Genomic DNA, 17,792 nt, shown 5'->3' on the forward strand with positions numbered 1-17,792 from the left:
TTGGGAAGCTGGATCTCCATTTCTATATTCTTCAGGTTAGATGTTCACAGCACATGGCTGCGTAGAGAGCACTATTCATAGACTTATTGGTTCAGCCTCCACAGGGACCTTAACTATGAAGTACAAACATGCATTTCACACATGAGGAAACTGAACTGGTTAAGTAAGTGACTTGCCCAAGGTCACACCAGCAGAAATTGGCAGAACTGGAGTTAGAAACCAGATCCTCTGATCCCAAATTCTTTTTCCACTGTACCATACTGTCTTCCTCAGATTGAAAGCAGATTTTCAGATAATTTTATCACCAACCCAAAACTAAGGAAGGTTTCCAACTCCTCCACTGACTAAAATCTCTGAAATGGTTCTCTTTTCCATAGATACAGCTGGTTCCTGAGCCAATGGTAGCAAGACATTGTTTTAAAGAAATATATATCATCTATATAATCATTATGTTCATCTTTCCTTGTCAGTAGTTTCCCCACATTCCAGCTAAATTTATCCATAGCCAGCCTCTCCCAGCAGCATTTCGTGCCTTCTCTGAAGGGTAATAGGGGAATAGCACCCTCAAACAAACTTCCAAAGTGACTCAAAAGAGAGTTGGTGAAATCAGTGGCATTCCAGGCTCCAAATGCCCTTCCTACATTTGCTCCATAAAAACCAAGAGTTTTGTCAGATAGAAATTATTCTGATCAGATGTTAGTACTAGAAGGGTACTCCAGTAATTCCTGGAGGCAATTACCTATGAAATAAACCTCTCTGATCTAGCCCCGTTTTAGGGCTTTAGCTATATAGACCCTACTAAACATGGTTGCCTAGAGAGTCACAAATGCTCTTCCTATTTACCTTTTATGATTCAACTGTAGTTCCATAAGGACTATCTTGTGAAAACTATATTTGAGATAAAAACTTCAGGAAAGAAATTGGTCTGCATTCACCATTTAGGTAGCATAATATAAGATGCTGCCTCTCTACCAACCCCCAAATCCCAGTGGGATCATTACTTTGTGGAATCCTTACCCCTCTCATAAACCCCATGGGGGATAATGAGTTCATTTGCAAATGCAGGTGCTGCCTCAAAGGGTAAATCTCTTAAGTCTATTCGTCCACATCTCTAGCCACAACCCAAACTATCTGAACCAATAACCAGAGGTGACTTTAAGGTCTCTCCTGATTGTTTTTCAAAAATTCTTACACCTAAATTCCTATGAATGAACAAAAAACATCATTACCAGGAGAAATGATACCTTTAAAAAATATATCAATAAAGCCCAGCATTTCATTAGTCTATGGGGAGAACAAATCATTTAAGAACACAAGATTAGCCTCAGAAGCTGCCCTCTTTCTTTGGGCTATAAGCTAACCTATCAGAAAAGTCACATTAGGAAAACTGTGTAGCACCCATCTATTATTGGAGTGCCGAGGTGCTTTGATATGAAATAAGTTGGCTCCCTTCCTACTGTAACTTTTCATTATCTCCCACAAAGTGTTGTTTGTTTTTTTTTTAAGGAATGTTTGTTTGTTTGTTTTTTAACGTAGGCAAAAATGGATTGCCAAAATCTATAAAACATCTCCTTTATCTCCATTAGACACATAGGATCTTCCTGTACTTTGCTGCCTTCAAATAAAAAATGGCAACTTAATATCTCGGGGTGGAAGAGATGTGGATATTGGGCCCATCTGAGGACAGACAAGGAAAAACACTATTCTTCGAGGACACAGAAAAATATTAGAATGTTTCCAGCTGTCCTGTGGTTTGCAGCATTCTTTCAAAGAAAGATTTCAAGCAAAGTTATGAAAAGGAATGATGGTAGACAGAGCCATAACTGCCCCCACCTGTGTATACACTTCACCTGCTAGGATGGCACCCCTGACCATTTGACCAGTGGATGGATTAGAATTCCTTTTCCCTCTCTCAATGTCTCTCACACATATGAATCACAAAGACAAATGATATTTTGTGTGTATGGAGCGCCTTTTTTCCCAAGGGTACAAGGCGCCTTATTGTATCTCATGAATCCTCACAACATCCCTGTGAGGTAGGTAGGTGGAAATTATTATAATCCCCATCTTACAGGCAGAGGAGACTGAGGCACACAAAAGTTAAGTGACTTGTCCAAGGTCACACAGCAAGTCACTGGTAGAGCTTAGAAGCATATTCCTGATTAGCACCTAGCACAGTGCTTTGCACACAGTAGGAGCTCAGTAAATACATGTTGATTTGATTTATGCTGCCTCTTGGAACATACAATTCACATACACACAGGACACACAGCCACCAGGAAAATTTTTTTAAAACCTACATTCTTCCATTTTGACATCTTACAACCATTTCCACTATAGGCAGATGTAGGAATTCTAAGCAGTCCTCTTTCAACTAAGACCCTGACCTCTTTTTTAAAGAGGCATTTCCTATGTATTTCCCTGTTGGCCCTTTCTCTGTTCTCCCTGCACCCAAACTGACTGGGATATTGATTTTCTCACAAAAACAAAAATGGAATTCAGGAATCATGCTGACTCTGTTTAAATGGAGCCATATGAACGACTTCGTTTTTCCGCTACTTGTGGGTTTTGTCTTTGTTGTCTCGGTCTTTCATTACAAAAAAGAAATAAGGCTGACCTAGTCCAGTTAAGATGAGAGAACTGTATGGACCACATCTCCCTCCCTGGAGGGTCTGGTTCTCTACCTGGGAACACTGGACTGACCCCAAGAGGTGACAGCTCTGAGAAAAGAGGGCCCGCGGACCTGGGCATCATTTGCATTGTTCGTGGTCTATGTAGTCGTCCATGTCCACATCAGAATCAAAGAGGGAGTGCCCAGTGAAGTCTGTGTCGGGTGTGCGGGATATACTGTTCTCTGCCCCTTCGTCATCAAAGGTTTCTGTCCTTGAGTAAAAGCTGAAATCAGGCAGCGGGGTGTGTGTCTTGCTGCCTTCACTGCTTTCCTCAGACTCATAGATGGTGTTGTCATCATCGTGGTGCCACTCTGGCCAGAATTTTCTTCTTATTCTTTCACAATACATAGCAAGGTTAATCAGTTCTCCTGAAATTGAATAAGATAAAGGTTAGTTCTTGACATCATCAGCCTTCCTGTCCCAACTAGACAAGGAGATAATAGACCCTTCACTAGGTAGACATTCTCAAACACTTCATAATCCATTTAAAGAAAAAGGATGGATGGGATGAACTAAAACATACAAGTGTGCCCTCTCTGTCTGCTGATTTCGTATCCCCTGATTCGGTATCCACTGATTTAGTTATCCATAGTTTAACCTGGGGGGAAATTTTTTTTAATTTTTTATTTTAAATTTCAATTTTAAATGAAATTTCAATTTGAAATTTTAAATAAAATTTAAAATTTAAATAAAATTTGACATTTAAATTTTAAATAAAATTTAAATTTTAAAAATTTAAATTTTAAATTTAAAAAAATTTTAAATTTCAAACCACCCACCAAGGAAATCCAAGCTGTAACATGGTGAAGTCCACCAGCTCAGGATGATTTATCACCCTCCTATTCCCACACTTTCATGGGAAACTTTCCTCTAATCTGCCTCTAGCATTCTCTGATCCCACTTACTGTAGTGTTATCAGAGTGCGTTTGTTTTAAAAAGTCCTTATTTAGTAATAATGGCCCCCAAAAAAGCAGTGGTGCTGATGGTGTCGCTGTGCCCCTCCACCCCCATAAGGGCTCATTTCTAAATCCACCAATTCAGTTACCCTCAGTTAACAGCAAGTGTTCCCTTATATCAGGGGTCTCAGAATGTATCTCCAGCAACCCTCATATATATAATCAGCGATTGTGAACAGAATGCCCAAATGTCCAGAAATGAACAGAAGTCTAAATTTAGAATTATTAAGACCCAGGTTCAAGTCCTACCTCAGTTACATAGTAGTTCTGCAACCCCCCTAGAGAAGTAACATGTGATATATATACTGAACTTAAGAATTGAGAAGATCTAGGTTTGAATTCCACTTTAAGCATTTACTAGCAGTGGGATCCTAGGCAAGTCATTTTAAGCTCTCCGAATCTCCGTTTCTTTATTTGCAAAATAAAGGATTTAGAATCAATGACTAATAAAGTATCTTTTCGCTCTAAATCGATGACCCAGGAAGCCAATTACCCTAAAATTATCAGTTACAGACAGTGAAGAGAATGTTCACACAAGAGTTCCCTACACTGATGAAATCACAGGTCCAAGCAAAATAAAACATGCGTTGGCATAGGATGAATGAAAGTTGTAGATCTTAATCATTCATTTTGACAGAGATGATCAGCGGACAGGAAAGTATATTGGGGAAAAACCCTGAATCTAGAGTCAGAAAACCTGGTTTCAAATCCTGCTTCTAATGTTTACTTCCTGTGTGACCATGGGTGAGGCACAATCTCTCTGGACCTCGGTTTTGTCACCTTTAAAATGAGAGGGTTGGCCTATATGATTGCTGAAGCTTTTCCAGCTCTAAGTCTATGACCCCATCTAATATTCTAAGATGAAGAACAGAAGACTCAAAGTATAATAACAGATAAATGCCTATTTGTGCAATTCTCTAATACATTTTATTATTTTGAAGTGGGGCAAAGAAAACGTAACGGTTCCAGATCTCTGCCACTAGAGAGAATACTGACATTGATGAGATCACATGTCCATGAACTATTAAAGTAAATTCTCGGGAAACAGAAACAGAATTGTCCAAAGATAACCCAGAAACATGCTAGGAAAAGTCTTTATCAAATTAAAAAATAATCCACAAAGTAGATAATGGTATATTGACTTTATAGATATATGACCAGTAATGAATTTTCTGAAACAATCATACCCAATTATAGAATGTTATTGAATTACTAGAATCAATGTCTTCATTCTCTAAATTTAGTTGTTAAAAATAGAACTCAAAGGAAACTACTTCTAACCTTGTGCCATGAAAAAATAGATATTCGAAAGATAAGCATTCGAGGTTTAGGAACAGTTTTCAGAAGAAATGCAGATGATATAACAACTATACTTTTTTAAGTGCTTCGATTTATGAAGAATGAAGAATTTCAAATCAAAACAACTCTGGGGTTTCTCTTCACACCCATACTATTGACCAAGCTGGTAAAAAAACAGAAGCAATCAATGTTGGGAAGGTTATTGGAAGTCAGTCACCCTAATGCACTTTTTTAAATTTTTTTTTAAACCCTTACCTTCCGTCTTGGAGTCAATACTGTGTATTGGCTCCAAGGCAGAAAAGTGGTAAGGGCTAGGCAATGGGGGTCAAGTGACTTGCCCAGGGTCTCACAGCTGGGAAGTGTCTGAGGCCAGATTTGAACCTAGGACCTTCCATCTCTAAACCTAGCTCTCAATCACTGAGCTACCCAACTGCCCCTCCTAATACACTCTTGAAGAGAACTGTAAATAATAATGATGATGATTTCAGCTAGCATTTCCATATTCCTTTAAGTTGTACGTGTCATCTCATTTGATTCTCACCACAATCATAGGAGATAAGTGCTATTATTATCTCCATTTTATAAATACAGGAACTGAGGTTGAAAAAGATTAAGTGACTTTCCAGGGTCACACTGCTAGGAAGTTTCTGAACTCAGATCTTCCTGATCCCAAGTCCAGCACTCTCAAATAATGTGTCACCTCGCTATGAATTGATCCAACATTCTAGAAAATTATTTGTAATCAAAGAGGTACTAAATTATTTCCCCCCCTTTACCTTAGTTGTTCTATCCCTAAGCAAGTATGCCCAGGAAAGTCAAATAACAAAAAGATCTTATCTATCCTGAAATATAGGGTAGCTAAGTGGCACAGTAAATAGAGTGCCAAATCTGGAGCCAGAAAGATTCATCTTCCTGAATTCAAATCTGGTTTCCAACACTCACTAACTGCATGACCCTAGACAAGTCACGTCACCCTATTTGCCTCCATTTTCTCATCCATAAAATGAGCTGGAGAAAGGAATGGCAAACCTCTCTAGCATCTTTGCTAAGAAAACTACAAAGGGGTCATGAGAAATCAGACACAACTAAAGGACTGAACAACAAAATATAAAAATATTCGTAAGAGTCATTTTTGTAGTAGCAAAATAACTGGAAATTAAAGAAGTGCTCACTGATCAAGAAATGACTATATATGTCATATGACTACAAAATGGAATATTGCTACATCATAAAAATGATCAAGGGAATTCAGAGAATCAAGGGATGGTTTGCATAACATAATACAGAGCAAAAAGCAAGAAATAAGGAATTAAACACTCCCACACATACAATAAACATAATGTAAATGAGTTTCTGATATTTACTACCTGAATGACCTTGGACAAGTCACTGAATCTCCCAGGGCCTCACTTTCCTCATCTTTTAAGGGGAGGGAGTAGATTACATAGTCTGTGAGGTGCCTTCTAGCTCTATATCTGTGATCCTCTTGTTCCTATAAACCAGTGGTTCCCAAACTTTTTTGGCCTACCACCCCCTTCCCAGAAAAAATATTACTTAGCGCTCCTGGAAATTAAATTTTTTAAAATTTTAATAGCAATTAATAGGAAAGATAAATACATCTGTGGCCATCACCTCCTCCCTGGATCGCTGCAGCACCCACCAGAGGGCAGTGGCGCCCACTTTGGGAATCACTGCTATAAACACTAAAAGGCAGCTGAATTCAGAGTACTTACAATCAGCATTCTGGGTCTTGGGTAAAAGAGAATGAAACCTATTTCTCTTGCATTAGTACAAGGAGGGATAAGATAGGATGAGAGGCTGCAAGTGTGGAATGTTGCACATCCTATAAGTTTTTTTGTTCATCAGCTTTATGTAATTTTTCTCAAAAAAAAAGTTCAGTGTGGGAAAATTATATTGGGAAAATAGGCAGGAGTGGGGGAAAAAAGGAAGCAAAAAGTAGGTAGTCGATTTAAAAGACTGTATCTCATTTTATGTAGGAGGTAAGAAAAGATAAAGATATGTACATTGTGCTTTTTTCCACCAGATGGCAACATTGCTCATGGCAATATATACAGAGTACTCCAAAAATCTAGAGTCAGTGCAGTTCTAAGCTATGAAAAGCTTAAAATTCCATTAACACAAAGACTTTTGGAATCACACACACATAAAACACATATATATTTGCATTTGTGGCTATGTATATTTTTATTGTGTATATCTAAAGCATACATATGTGTATAATTTTCTTATGTAGAACTTCACATCTAATAGCTTTTTTGTATCTTTAAAGGAAAGTCACATGCATATAATATAAAGCTCTTGGATATTCTGGGAGAGATTTTAAAATATACTATTCCTAATTATGGGTTAACAAACAGATTTATGAATTGGCTATCTAAAATTCCACCAATTTGGTCCCTCAGATAAACGCAATGTTTCTGGCATTCATGCTTTTAGGAGGAAAAAAGGCCAACGACTTACAAACAAAAACAAGAAATTTTAAAGGAGATGTCCTGAAGACATTGTGCGTTTAACCCAGCTTCCTTCATCTTCTACACTAATGACCCATGGCACTACAAAGTCCTGACTCATCCAAAGACAACCTCAATGCACTCAATATCCTTTACTTACAGAAGCAGGAAATGGAACTAATGCAATTTTACAATAATGTATTATTCATTTAAATAGCAACAAAACTAATACATTTATAGCTGTTTATACTTTGAACCATATTTCTATGTCATAAGTTTCTATTTATTTATCTCTGTATTCATTCTTTGCATACAACTTCAGGTAGGGTAGAAATGATGATTTTTTTTTAAATGCCACAAGGGGTTGAAATAAGTTTTTTAATTAACCATCAACAAATTGAATTCTCATAGAATTTACACCTAAACATGACCTTAGAGATAACCTAGTCCTACCCCCTCATTTTACAAAGGAAGAAACCGAGGTTCTAAGAGATTGAGTATTGGCCAAGACCCAAACAAGGGCCAATAAGCCACAGTACCCCTACCCAAGCATTCTAGTTAACCAAAATTACATAGATCTAAAGTTTATTAAAAGTTGTTCCCAACTGTAAAGTCCAAGTCATTATAACCAATGAACATTGCTATATGACAGTAACAACTATGAAAAAATGTTTAATTTAAATCTAACAGAAATATGTGCATCCTATATGATAATACAGAGTATGTTTTATGATGGTGGGAAGGCAAGAAGAAAATTATTTGTACATTTATATACATGTAAGAATTCTTTATTGATAAATCCAACCATGGAGAAAATTTCAAATCTGACATTTTTCCTTAAATGTATTTCCCTAGAAGAAAAGTTCCAGAATTTCAGACAAATATTTGTGCCTAAGAGTCAATGGGTCATTTAGTCACTCCATGTGATTAGTTGTGCTAAATAATGGGGATATAGAAAAAGACAAAAGCAGGATCTCTTCTCTCAAAAAACACACATTCCAAGAGAGGAGAGGAGACAATACATAACTATGAACATAAAATTAAAAAAAAAAAAAAATATATATATATATATATATAAACAGTGCACATGAAAGGTCATCTCAGTGAGTAGGGATTGGAAAGTGGGAGGAGAGAGAACTGAGAAAGATGGGATTTTACCAGTTGTAGAAAAGGGGTAAGCTAGGTCAGAGGTGAGGAGAGACAGCATTCCATGCATGGGAATAAATGCAAAGGGTCAAAAAAGAGAGTATTGTAGATGAATAGCAACAAGTCAGTGTAACTAGATGGCAGAGGGTATAGAGGGAAATAAAATGGAGAAACAACCAAAAGGCACGTGGGGTAAAAGCCAAACAGATGACTTTATGTTTGATCTTGGAGGTAATAGGAAGCCAGTAGAATTTATCAAGTAGGGGATGGCATACTCAGACCTATGTTTTAGGAAAACCATTTTGGCAGCTGAGTGTAGGATGGAATGGAGTGGGAAGAGATTTCAGCCAGGGAGACCAATGAGCAGACTATTCCAATAGTCCAGATGGAAGACGATAGTTATGGACAGGAGGAGACAAATACAAAACATGCTGTAAGGGTAAAAAAGCTGTGCTAGGGCAGCATATGACCTATATGGGGTAAGTGTGAGTTAGGTATCAAGGATGACACCCAGAAGAACCATGGTGCTTTCAACAGTAATATCCTAGCTGGGAGGAAAGGAGAGTGGGGGGCAGGGAGATCATTGATTATGTTTTGGAAGAGTTATGATTTAGATGCCTATAGGTCATCCAATTCAAGATGTCCAAATGATAGCTGGTAATGTGGGATTGGAAGTAAAGAGAAAGATCAAAGCTGGACATAAAGATTGGAAACCACTGCGTAGAAATGATAGTTAAACCAAGAGAAGCTAATGAAGTCACCAAGCAATACATTATAGATGGAAAAGAGAAGACTCAGGATAGAGTCTAGGGGGATAGCCACAGTTAGAAAGGAGGACCTGAATGAAGATCTGACAGAGGAGAATAAGAAATGGTCAGACTGTGAAAACTAAAACTCTCAGAAGATGGTAGTGTTTCAAAATCCTAGAGTGGACAAGTATCCAGGAAAACAGTGATCGACAATGTCGGAAACCTCAGAGGGGTCAGAAAGCATGTGGATTGAGAAAAGGTCATTAGAAATGGCAACTAAGAGATTATTGGTAATTTTGGAGGAAGAAACTTCAGTTAAATGAGACGGTAGAAAGCCAGATGGCACAGCCTCCAAGAAGAGATCCACAATAATTCAAAAGATTTCAGCCTAATCATTCACACAGGATAAACTAAATGGATGAAGAATGCCTATTGCCAAGCCTCTGTTATGCAACTGAATTGAAAACCTATAGAAGTCATCCAAGAGGATAAATTGAAGAGAAATTACAAATGGACAAGGAGTTAAGAGCCAGAATTTAACAGGAAGAAAATAGGCTAGATTGTCTTTGGGAATTTTGAAGATCATTTTAATGACCCCAGAAGTTTTCCAGAAAAAATGGGCCCATCTTTTTAATATAGTATTCTTTGGGTAACGTTATATGTGAGTTGTGGGACACTACCCTCTAAATGATTTGGGGATTTGAAGTTCATGGAGAAGGCCACAACACATTACAAATAAGGAATTATAAAGGAAAAACAGTATAAAACATACCATCAAAGAAATGTCCATGATTTTTTTAAAAAAGAGATTGCTCACAAGGCAAGAGGCAAAGGATAACTGACAAAAACTCTATTTTTTTTACTGTTATACATGAAATGTGAAGAAAATAAGAGGAAGGTCCCCAACATGCTAGAAGACCTACAATGCAAATTTATGGGATTTGTTGTTGTTGTTCAATACCTCAGTTGCGTCTAACTCTATGTGGCCCCATGGACAAATCCGTGGGGCTTTCTTGGCAAAGATGCTGAAGTAATTTACCATTTCCATTTCCAGTTTGCCCTCCTCAGATGAGGAACTGAGGCAAATAAAGATTAAGTGACTCAGAGGGTCACTAAATGTCTGAGGCAGATATAAACTCTATCTTCCTGGCTACAAGCTCCATTCTCTATCCACTACACCACCCTGCTACCCAAAATTGCTGGGAATATATGGGCAAAAGTTGCACAGGACAGACAAACACAGGTTTCAGTCTACATCATTGGTGCAGATTACACGGATGAGATTATAGATCCAATATTGGAATAACATTTTTCAAAGATAGAATTCACATTTATTTGAATAGCTTCTTTAAAATTAAAACAGAGAAACTATTATTCAAAAACTTAAATATTCTCCGAGATGCTGCATCTGGTCATCATAGCTTTTAAAAAAAAAATCAAAGGATTGTTAAAACCTCTTGGTATGTATGCTGAAATGATAGGACTTAAGATCAATGAGTGATAGCCCAGAATCAGAAATGTGGGCTCTCTTTCCAGAGGCAATACTCATTAGTTATATGACCTGCAGCCAAATGTTTAATGTCTCAAGAACTCAGTTTCTTCATCCACAAAATAAACCAGAGAACCTTTTCTGAAGAGTAACACCATTCTATTGGGGCACAGCAGCACCCTAAGGGTTATGAGAACCATTTCAATTTTACCAGCTTTACCTACTGAGCTCTGAGGAAGGCAACACTGAGTGCCTTTGTACCTCATGATGAGCAGGAAAGAGGGTGTGGGTGTAGGGAGAAGCATTTTCTGTCACATTTTCAAACACAGCATATTTACCTCCCTCTCCAGGAAATCTCTGGACTAGAAAGATGTTTAGGAAACCATATTACTCATTTACTACATTGAAGTCTTAAAGCCCTATCAAACAAAGAATATCAATTCTGATGCACTTGTATCTATAGGTTTCTTAACCTGCCAGTCTTCCTTGATAAGTGCTCTTGACATTTAGAAACCCCCTGCTTTTGAGAAATTCTTCCTTATATCTAAGTTGAAGCACTCGTACTACCTTGTAAAAGTCAATTTCCTTTCTTATTTTTTTTTTTTTACTGTACCAATAATTTCATTGGTTTAGGGAGCATCCCTAAGAAAGGAGGAAATGAAGAACTTCCTCTCCCAGAACTATCAGTCAGTACTGTTTCTGAAACTTAGTTTTAGAAGATTGCTCGGGTCACACAGGCAATACATCAGAGGGCAGGCACTCTCTTTGTATTTGTATCTCGATAACTTAGTACTGTGCCTGGACCACAAAAAAGTGCTCCATAAATCTTTGTTGTCTAAATGGACAGCTAACTAGGATTTAAATCCATGTCTTTCCTCTTTCCATCTCTCAATCCACTATATGACCCTATGTCTCATTTTCTAGGATCAATGAGCTGAATCCAAATGACCCTTGTTTTAGATATTTTTAACAATTTGAATTTCTATCTGTTTTTTCTTTATTGACATTTTTAAAACAACCGCTTTAAAGGGCGATACATTATATGTTAATGAATTTGTTCATACAAAATTATTTCATTTTAACACATTATAATTGCAAGATTACAACAAAGAAAATCTTTGTTCTGTGACCTTGGAAAGTCATTTTTCTCTAGATAGAATTTCTAAGGACTTCTCAAGTATTAAAATCCAGTAGTTCTATAAAATTGTCCTGAATTATGTATTTCCAATTAACTTTGGCTGCTTCTCAGATCCAAACACAATTTTATGACTGATGAAATCAAATCGGTGATGAGTAGAATTAAACTTGAACTAGTTAGAAATCCATTTAGACTAACATTTATTAGGAGAAAGGGGAAAGAAGGACATGATTATTTGCATAGCAATTACTATGTGCCAGGCATTGTGCTAAATGCTTTCTTTTTAAACAAAAATTTTGTCATTTGATCCTCACAAAAATTCTGCAAGATAGATGCTATTAGTCTCCCTATTTTAAAGTTGAAGAAACTGAGGCAATGGAGAAAAATCCCAAACCTAATAGAGGGGCAAGGAAAAGATACCAGCATCTTCAAAATTCCATCATTAAAATAAAAGTACTCCTATGTGTGTTGGTCTTATAAACAATTATTAGGTAATATCTTAGTTATCAGTAAGTACCTTCAGGAATTAGACAAAACACAGCAGAGGGTAAAAATGAGACCTACAATAAATGCTTGGAAGGAAGATAACAATAAGGACTCTGAGAAAGGTGGAAGGGTACACAGAAATCACCAAGGAAGAGAACCAAAGGCAAACTGTTATTACTTCATCATTTGGCCCAAGGATATCACTGTCTAAGCTTCTCTTCATCCATTTCCAAGACAAAGGTGACAAGCTAGCCAGAAGTACTGATAAATACAACTGCTAAGTAGCCATACTAGTGATAACTACTGAAAACTGAACTAACTACACATCCAACACTACCAATCAATAAACTTAAGTATTTGTCTTTGCAAGAGTAGGAGAGTGGGATTTGACAAAGAAAGCTGGGAAAATTGGAAAACAATATGGAAGAGATTTGGTTTAGATCAACATCTCACACCCTACACCAAGATAAATTCAGAATGGGTGAACGACTTGAATATAAAGAAGAAAACTATAAGTAAATTAGATGAACACAAAATAGCATACTTGTCAGATTTCTGGGAAAGGAAAGATTTTAAAACCAAGCAAGAGTTAGAAAAAATTACAAAATGTAAAATAAATAAATTTGATTACATTAAATTTAAAAGGTTTTGTACAAACAAAAACAATGCAACCAAAATCAGAAGGAAATCAACAAACTGGAAAAAAATATTTATAACAAAAAACTCTGACAGGTCTAATTACTCAAATATACAAGGAGCTAAATCAATTGTATAAAAAAATCAAGCCATACCCCAATTGATAAATGAGCAAGGGACATGAATAGGCAATTTTCAGATAAAGAAATCAAAACTATCAATAAGCACATGAGAAAGTCTTCTAAATCTCTTATAATCAGAGAAATGCAAATCAAAACAACTCTGAGGTACCACCTTATACCTAGCAGATTGACCAAAATGACAACAGGGGAGAGTAATGAATGTTGGAGGGGATGTGGCAAAATTGGGACATTAATGCATTGCTAGTGGAGTTGTGAACTGATCCAACCATTCTGGATGACATAGATAAACAGACTTGTACGAAAATATTTTTAGCCACGCTCTTTGTGGTGGCAAAAAACTGGAAAATGAGGGAATGCCCTTCAATTGGGGAATGGCTGAACAATTTGTGGCATATGTTGGTGATGGAATACTATTGTGCTCAAAGGAATAATAAACTGGAGGAATTCCATGTGAACTAGAACAACCTCCAGGAATTGATGCAGAGTGAGAGGAGCAGACTGATACACTGTGGTAAAATTGAATGTAATGGACTTCTGTACTAGCAGCAATGCAATGACCCAGGACAGTTCTGAGGGATTTATGGTAAAGAACGCTACCCACATTCAGAGGAAGAACTACAGGAGAGGAAACACAGAAGAAAAACAACTGCTTGAACACATGGGTTGATGTGGACACGATTTGGGATGAAAACTCTAAATAACCACCCTAGTTCAACTATCAATAATATGGAAATAGGCCTTGATCAATGACACAAGTTAAAACCAGTGGAAATGTGCATCGGCTACTGGGGGGCTTGGGGGATGGAGGGGAGGGTAAGAACATGAATCATGTAACCATAGAAAAATTTTCTAAAAAATAAAAAAATTTTTAATTAAAATAAGAAATAAAAAGGGGGTAAAAAAGAGTAGGGGAGTGGCGTGGGGGCACAGGGGATGGCATGAGTCCAGCAGTGCATAGTGGATAGAATATTAAATAGAGTCAAGGAAAGCTAAGCTCATCTGCTACTCTGACACTAACTGAAGGACTGTAGCCAAGACTCTTAACATCTCTGAGCCTCAGTTTCTTAATTTGTAAAATGAGGATAATATTCTAATTTGCAATATTTGGCATTATAATTATATAAAATATAGTAATTAATTCCCATCCCTATAGGAATATGCAGTGTAAATTCAAATAATATGATCACCTAATGGAATTGATTATTTGCATTAATTAGGTCCTGGCTGTAGAGTACCTACTTCTAAGGGTTATTCTGAAGCTCTTGTGAGACAATATATTTACTTCAGATACCTTAAAAAAATAGATAAATGTCTATTATTATTATTATTTCAGTTCAAATAGTTATGTATACCCTCATAGCGTTTTTTCCTCTTAGAATATTTTTAGGATCTAAAAACTGAAAACTATAAATGCTTCTGTGTCAATTATGTTTTTATTTACACTTTATTCCCCAACCAATCATTTTGTGTTCTTTAAACTGTACTTCCTAGATTGCAGACTCTTAGTAAATGAAAGCTCTTGGTATTTCATTAGAAAATCTGAATTTTACAACCAGCATTCAGATCAGCCCTATTAATCAAATATTTTTATAAGGTGATGTATAACAAAAGGCCTTTGTTAGACCATTAGAATAGAAATGTACACAAACACATGATGAATTTGGCAGTTTCTTCTCAATGTCTTGGATATTAGTGAGTGGTTGCCTTGATCACAGATCACTATGGAGTGGAAAGAGAAGTGACACTGAGTCAAGATAACTGGGTTCAAGTTTTCCCTTTGACTTTTATCACATACATGACTTTAGGGAAGTCACTTTCCCTCATATCATAAAAAAAGAAACAGAAGGGACTCTAGAGGCCATCTAGTTCAATCTCTTTATTTTACAGATATGAATGTGTGTAGGTATAGATATATATTATTTGTGTGTATGTTGAAAAGACATTGCAAATGGGCGATGAGTTGGACCTAGAATTGAACAAGAGGGAAATGAGCTGGACTGTCTCTGAAAAATTAGAAAATCATTTTAATGACTCCAAAAGTTTTCAAAAAAAAAGTGGGTTCCTCTTTTTAATACCAGTATTCTTCATGTGACACTACATGGCTATAAGTAACAAAATGGCACAGACACTGAATAATTTGAGGATCATCTAAAGGCAAATGGAGACTATTTGTTACCTGAATATATTAAGAACCTACTATGTGCCTATAACTGTACTGGGTGCTGGATATACTAAGACAATGAATATAATGATCCCTACTTTAAAAGAAGCTCAAACTCTAGACCAGGGGTCAGCAACTTATGGCTCTCGAGCCATATCTGGCTCTTTTGAGGGCCAGATATGGCTCTTTCTGCAGGAGCCACAAAGTCAATTTTTTTTAGGCGCTGTTACAGGAGCGCGCACTGTGAGCACTGTACGGCTCTCACGAAATTACATTTTAAAAAATGTGGCGTTTATGGCTCTCACAGCCAAAAAGGTTGCCAACCCCTGCTCTAGACCATCTGTTGGTCCTTCCTAAAGTCCTATGCTTAACTCCTAGAGTGTCAATACTTTAGCTCAAAGCCAGTCACCCTGCTTCCTCTGTACATTTGTGCAGGTTTGCAATGAAGATGCTGATGCTTCAGTGACAAATGACATATGGCACAAGAGTCTATCCAGTGAACGAAGGCTCTGTTTTCTGCTTTCTAATACCTACGTACACTCTCTCTGTCTGTCTGTCTCTCTCTCTGTGTCTCTCTCTTTCTGTCTGTTTCTCTCTCTCTCTCTCTCTCTCTGTCTCTCTCTGTCTCTCTCTCAGCAATTTACTCTTCAGAGTCAATAATTTGCAAACATTGACTGACAAAGAAGATTTTATAGAAAATAAGGGGTCTTCTTCCCCAACTCCAATTTAAATGGAACTTGCTGGGAGAAGCAAATGCTAAAGGGAAGGATCAAATGCCACTGGGAAGCAGGGCAGCAGAGTAGGAAAAACAGTCTCTTTGGAGTCAGTGTCTGGGTTCAGATCTTGCCTCTGATTGTGCCTGTGTGAGCTTGTCAAGTCATTGGATCTCCCTGAGCCTAAATCTTCAATAAAATAAAAGAGTTGGATTAGAAGGCTCAGAAATCTCTTCTAGCCCTATATCTAGGATCCTCAACTATTTTTCTCTACAATGAATAGCAAGCACTTTTAAAGTATGTAGTACCATGACTTGACCTTTCTGGTGGAAGAAATTGCCCATTACTAATTACAATATGTGTATGCTGCATGGCATGGGGTGGGATTAAGGTTTAAAATCTCTTAAAGAAAAATATTACTAATTAATTAATTGATTGATTGATTGGGGTTGGGGGGGCCATGGGTCTAATTAAAAAAATAAGTGAGGCATTTTAAGCCTATACTACATAGAAGTCTAAAAAAAAAGACTCCCTCCAGGAGGAGACTTGAGCGATGAGACCTAATCAGCAAAAAGGAAGGTGGACGAGGACACATAAAATGTTCATTGGTCCCAGGGTGTGTCATCTCAATTCCATAAAGGCAATTGGATTCAATTTCATTTAATTCTATAAGAATTAATAAAGGGTCTACTATTTATGAGGCACTGAGGATACAAAAACAAAATTAAATAGTGTCTGCCCTGTAGGAGTTGACATTCTTTTGGGAGTCGTTATATGTATACAATTAAATACAAAATATATAACCAAATACATAAGGCACAGTGAAAGTATAGAATGATAGGACCCTTCCCAGAGCAGGACACCTCTATAGGAAAAACAGCTCTTTGTGAAAGGGATAGAATTTTTCTCTCATCTCCACTGATCTCTTCCCTCCAGAGAACCATAGGTATTACTCATGGACATATAAAATGCAAGCTTTTCATGCCTGTCCTTTACCCCTAGCTTCTCATGGCACAGTTGCCTAGCAACAAGAAAGAAAAAACAAGAAAGGGAGAAATATTTAGCATCTGAGAAAAATGTTATTTTATCCATTTAAGCTCAGAAAAAAAAGATGGCTTCACCTTGCCAATACAAGAATTACAGGAATATAAATGCAGAGGTAGGTGGAACCTTAGGGTCATCTAGTCCAGCCTTCTTATTTTACAGATAAGAAACTGAAGCCCAAAAAGTTAACTGCCCAGAATTACACAGAAGGAGAAAAGGAGGCAAAGCCAGAGTTTCATTTCCCCTCCTAATCTGCCGTGGTGACATTAAAAAAGGGTTGCAATTTTTGTTCCAGAAACATCATAGTTCCAAACCAAATAGAAGGAGCGAGACCCAAAAGGATAAATAAGAACACTAAGGAATAGTGGTATAGGACTCTCTCTCTTTTTTTTGGGGGGGGGGAGGCTGATTTTAAAGGCCGAGGGATGTCCTCAAGCCTTTTCTTTTGGGGATCTCTCTTGAGGCTGTAGTGACCTCATGTCTGGCAGGAGCCTTGGAGGCTGTGAGCTCCAGAGTCATGAAAATCAAAATTCCTGTAGGAAAAAAGTCTTTACCTCATTGAGCCTCTGTTTTTCCTTTTATTGTTGTATTAATATTGTTGTATTAATAATAGCTCATAGCTAATTTGTATAGAGGACCTGCTATATACTGGGCACTGTGCTCTACAGATATCTCATTTGATCAATATA

The 17,792-nt window shown here is 37.2% G+C and overlaps 1 protein-coding gene across 1 annotated transcript in view; it reads right to left on the reverse strand.

The window, feature by feature from the left end:
- Nucleotides 1–2,750: 2,750 nt before the first annotated feature.
- The window catches only part of FAXC (failed axon connections homolog, metaxin like GST domain containing), a 62,949-nt gene continuing 47,907 nt past the window's right edge, over nt 2,751–17,792 (reverse strand). The window contains exon 6 of the mRNA XM_044675858.1: nt 2,751–3,040. Coding sequence (XP_044531793.1) covers nt 2,751–3,040 — 290 coding nt within the window. The remainder of the gene's footprint in view (nt 3,041–17,792) is intronic.

Source organism: Gracilinanus agilis, chromosome 4, assembly GCF_016433145.1.
Source record: "Gracilinanus agilis isolate LMUSP501 chromosome 4, AgileGrace, whole genome shotgun sequence".
Classification (NCBI taxonomy): Eukaryota; Metazoa; Chordata; class Mammalia; order Didelphimorphia; family Didelphidae; genus Gracilinanus; species Gracilinanus agilis.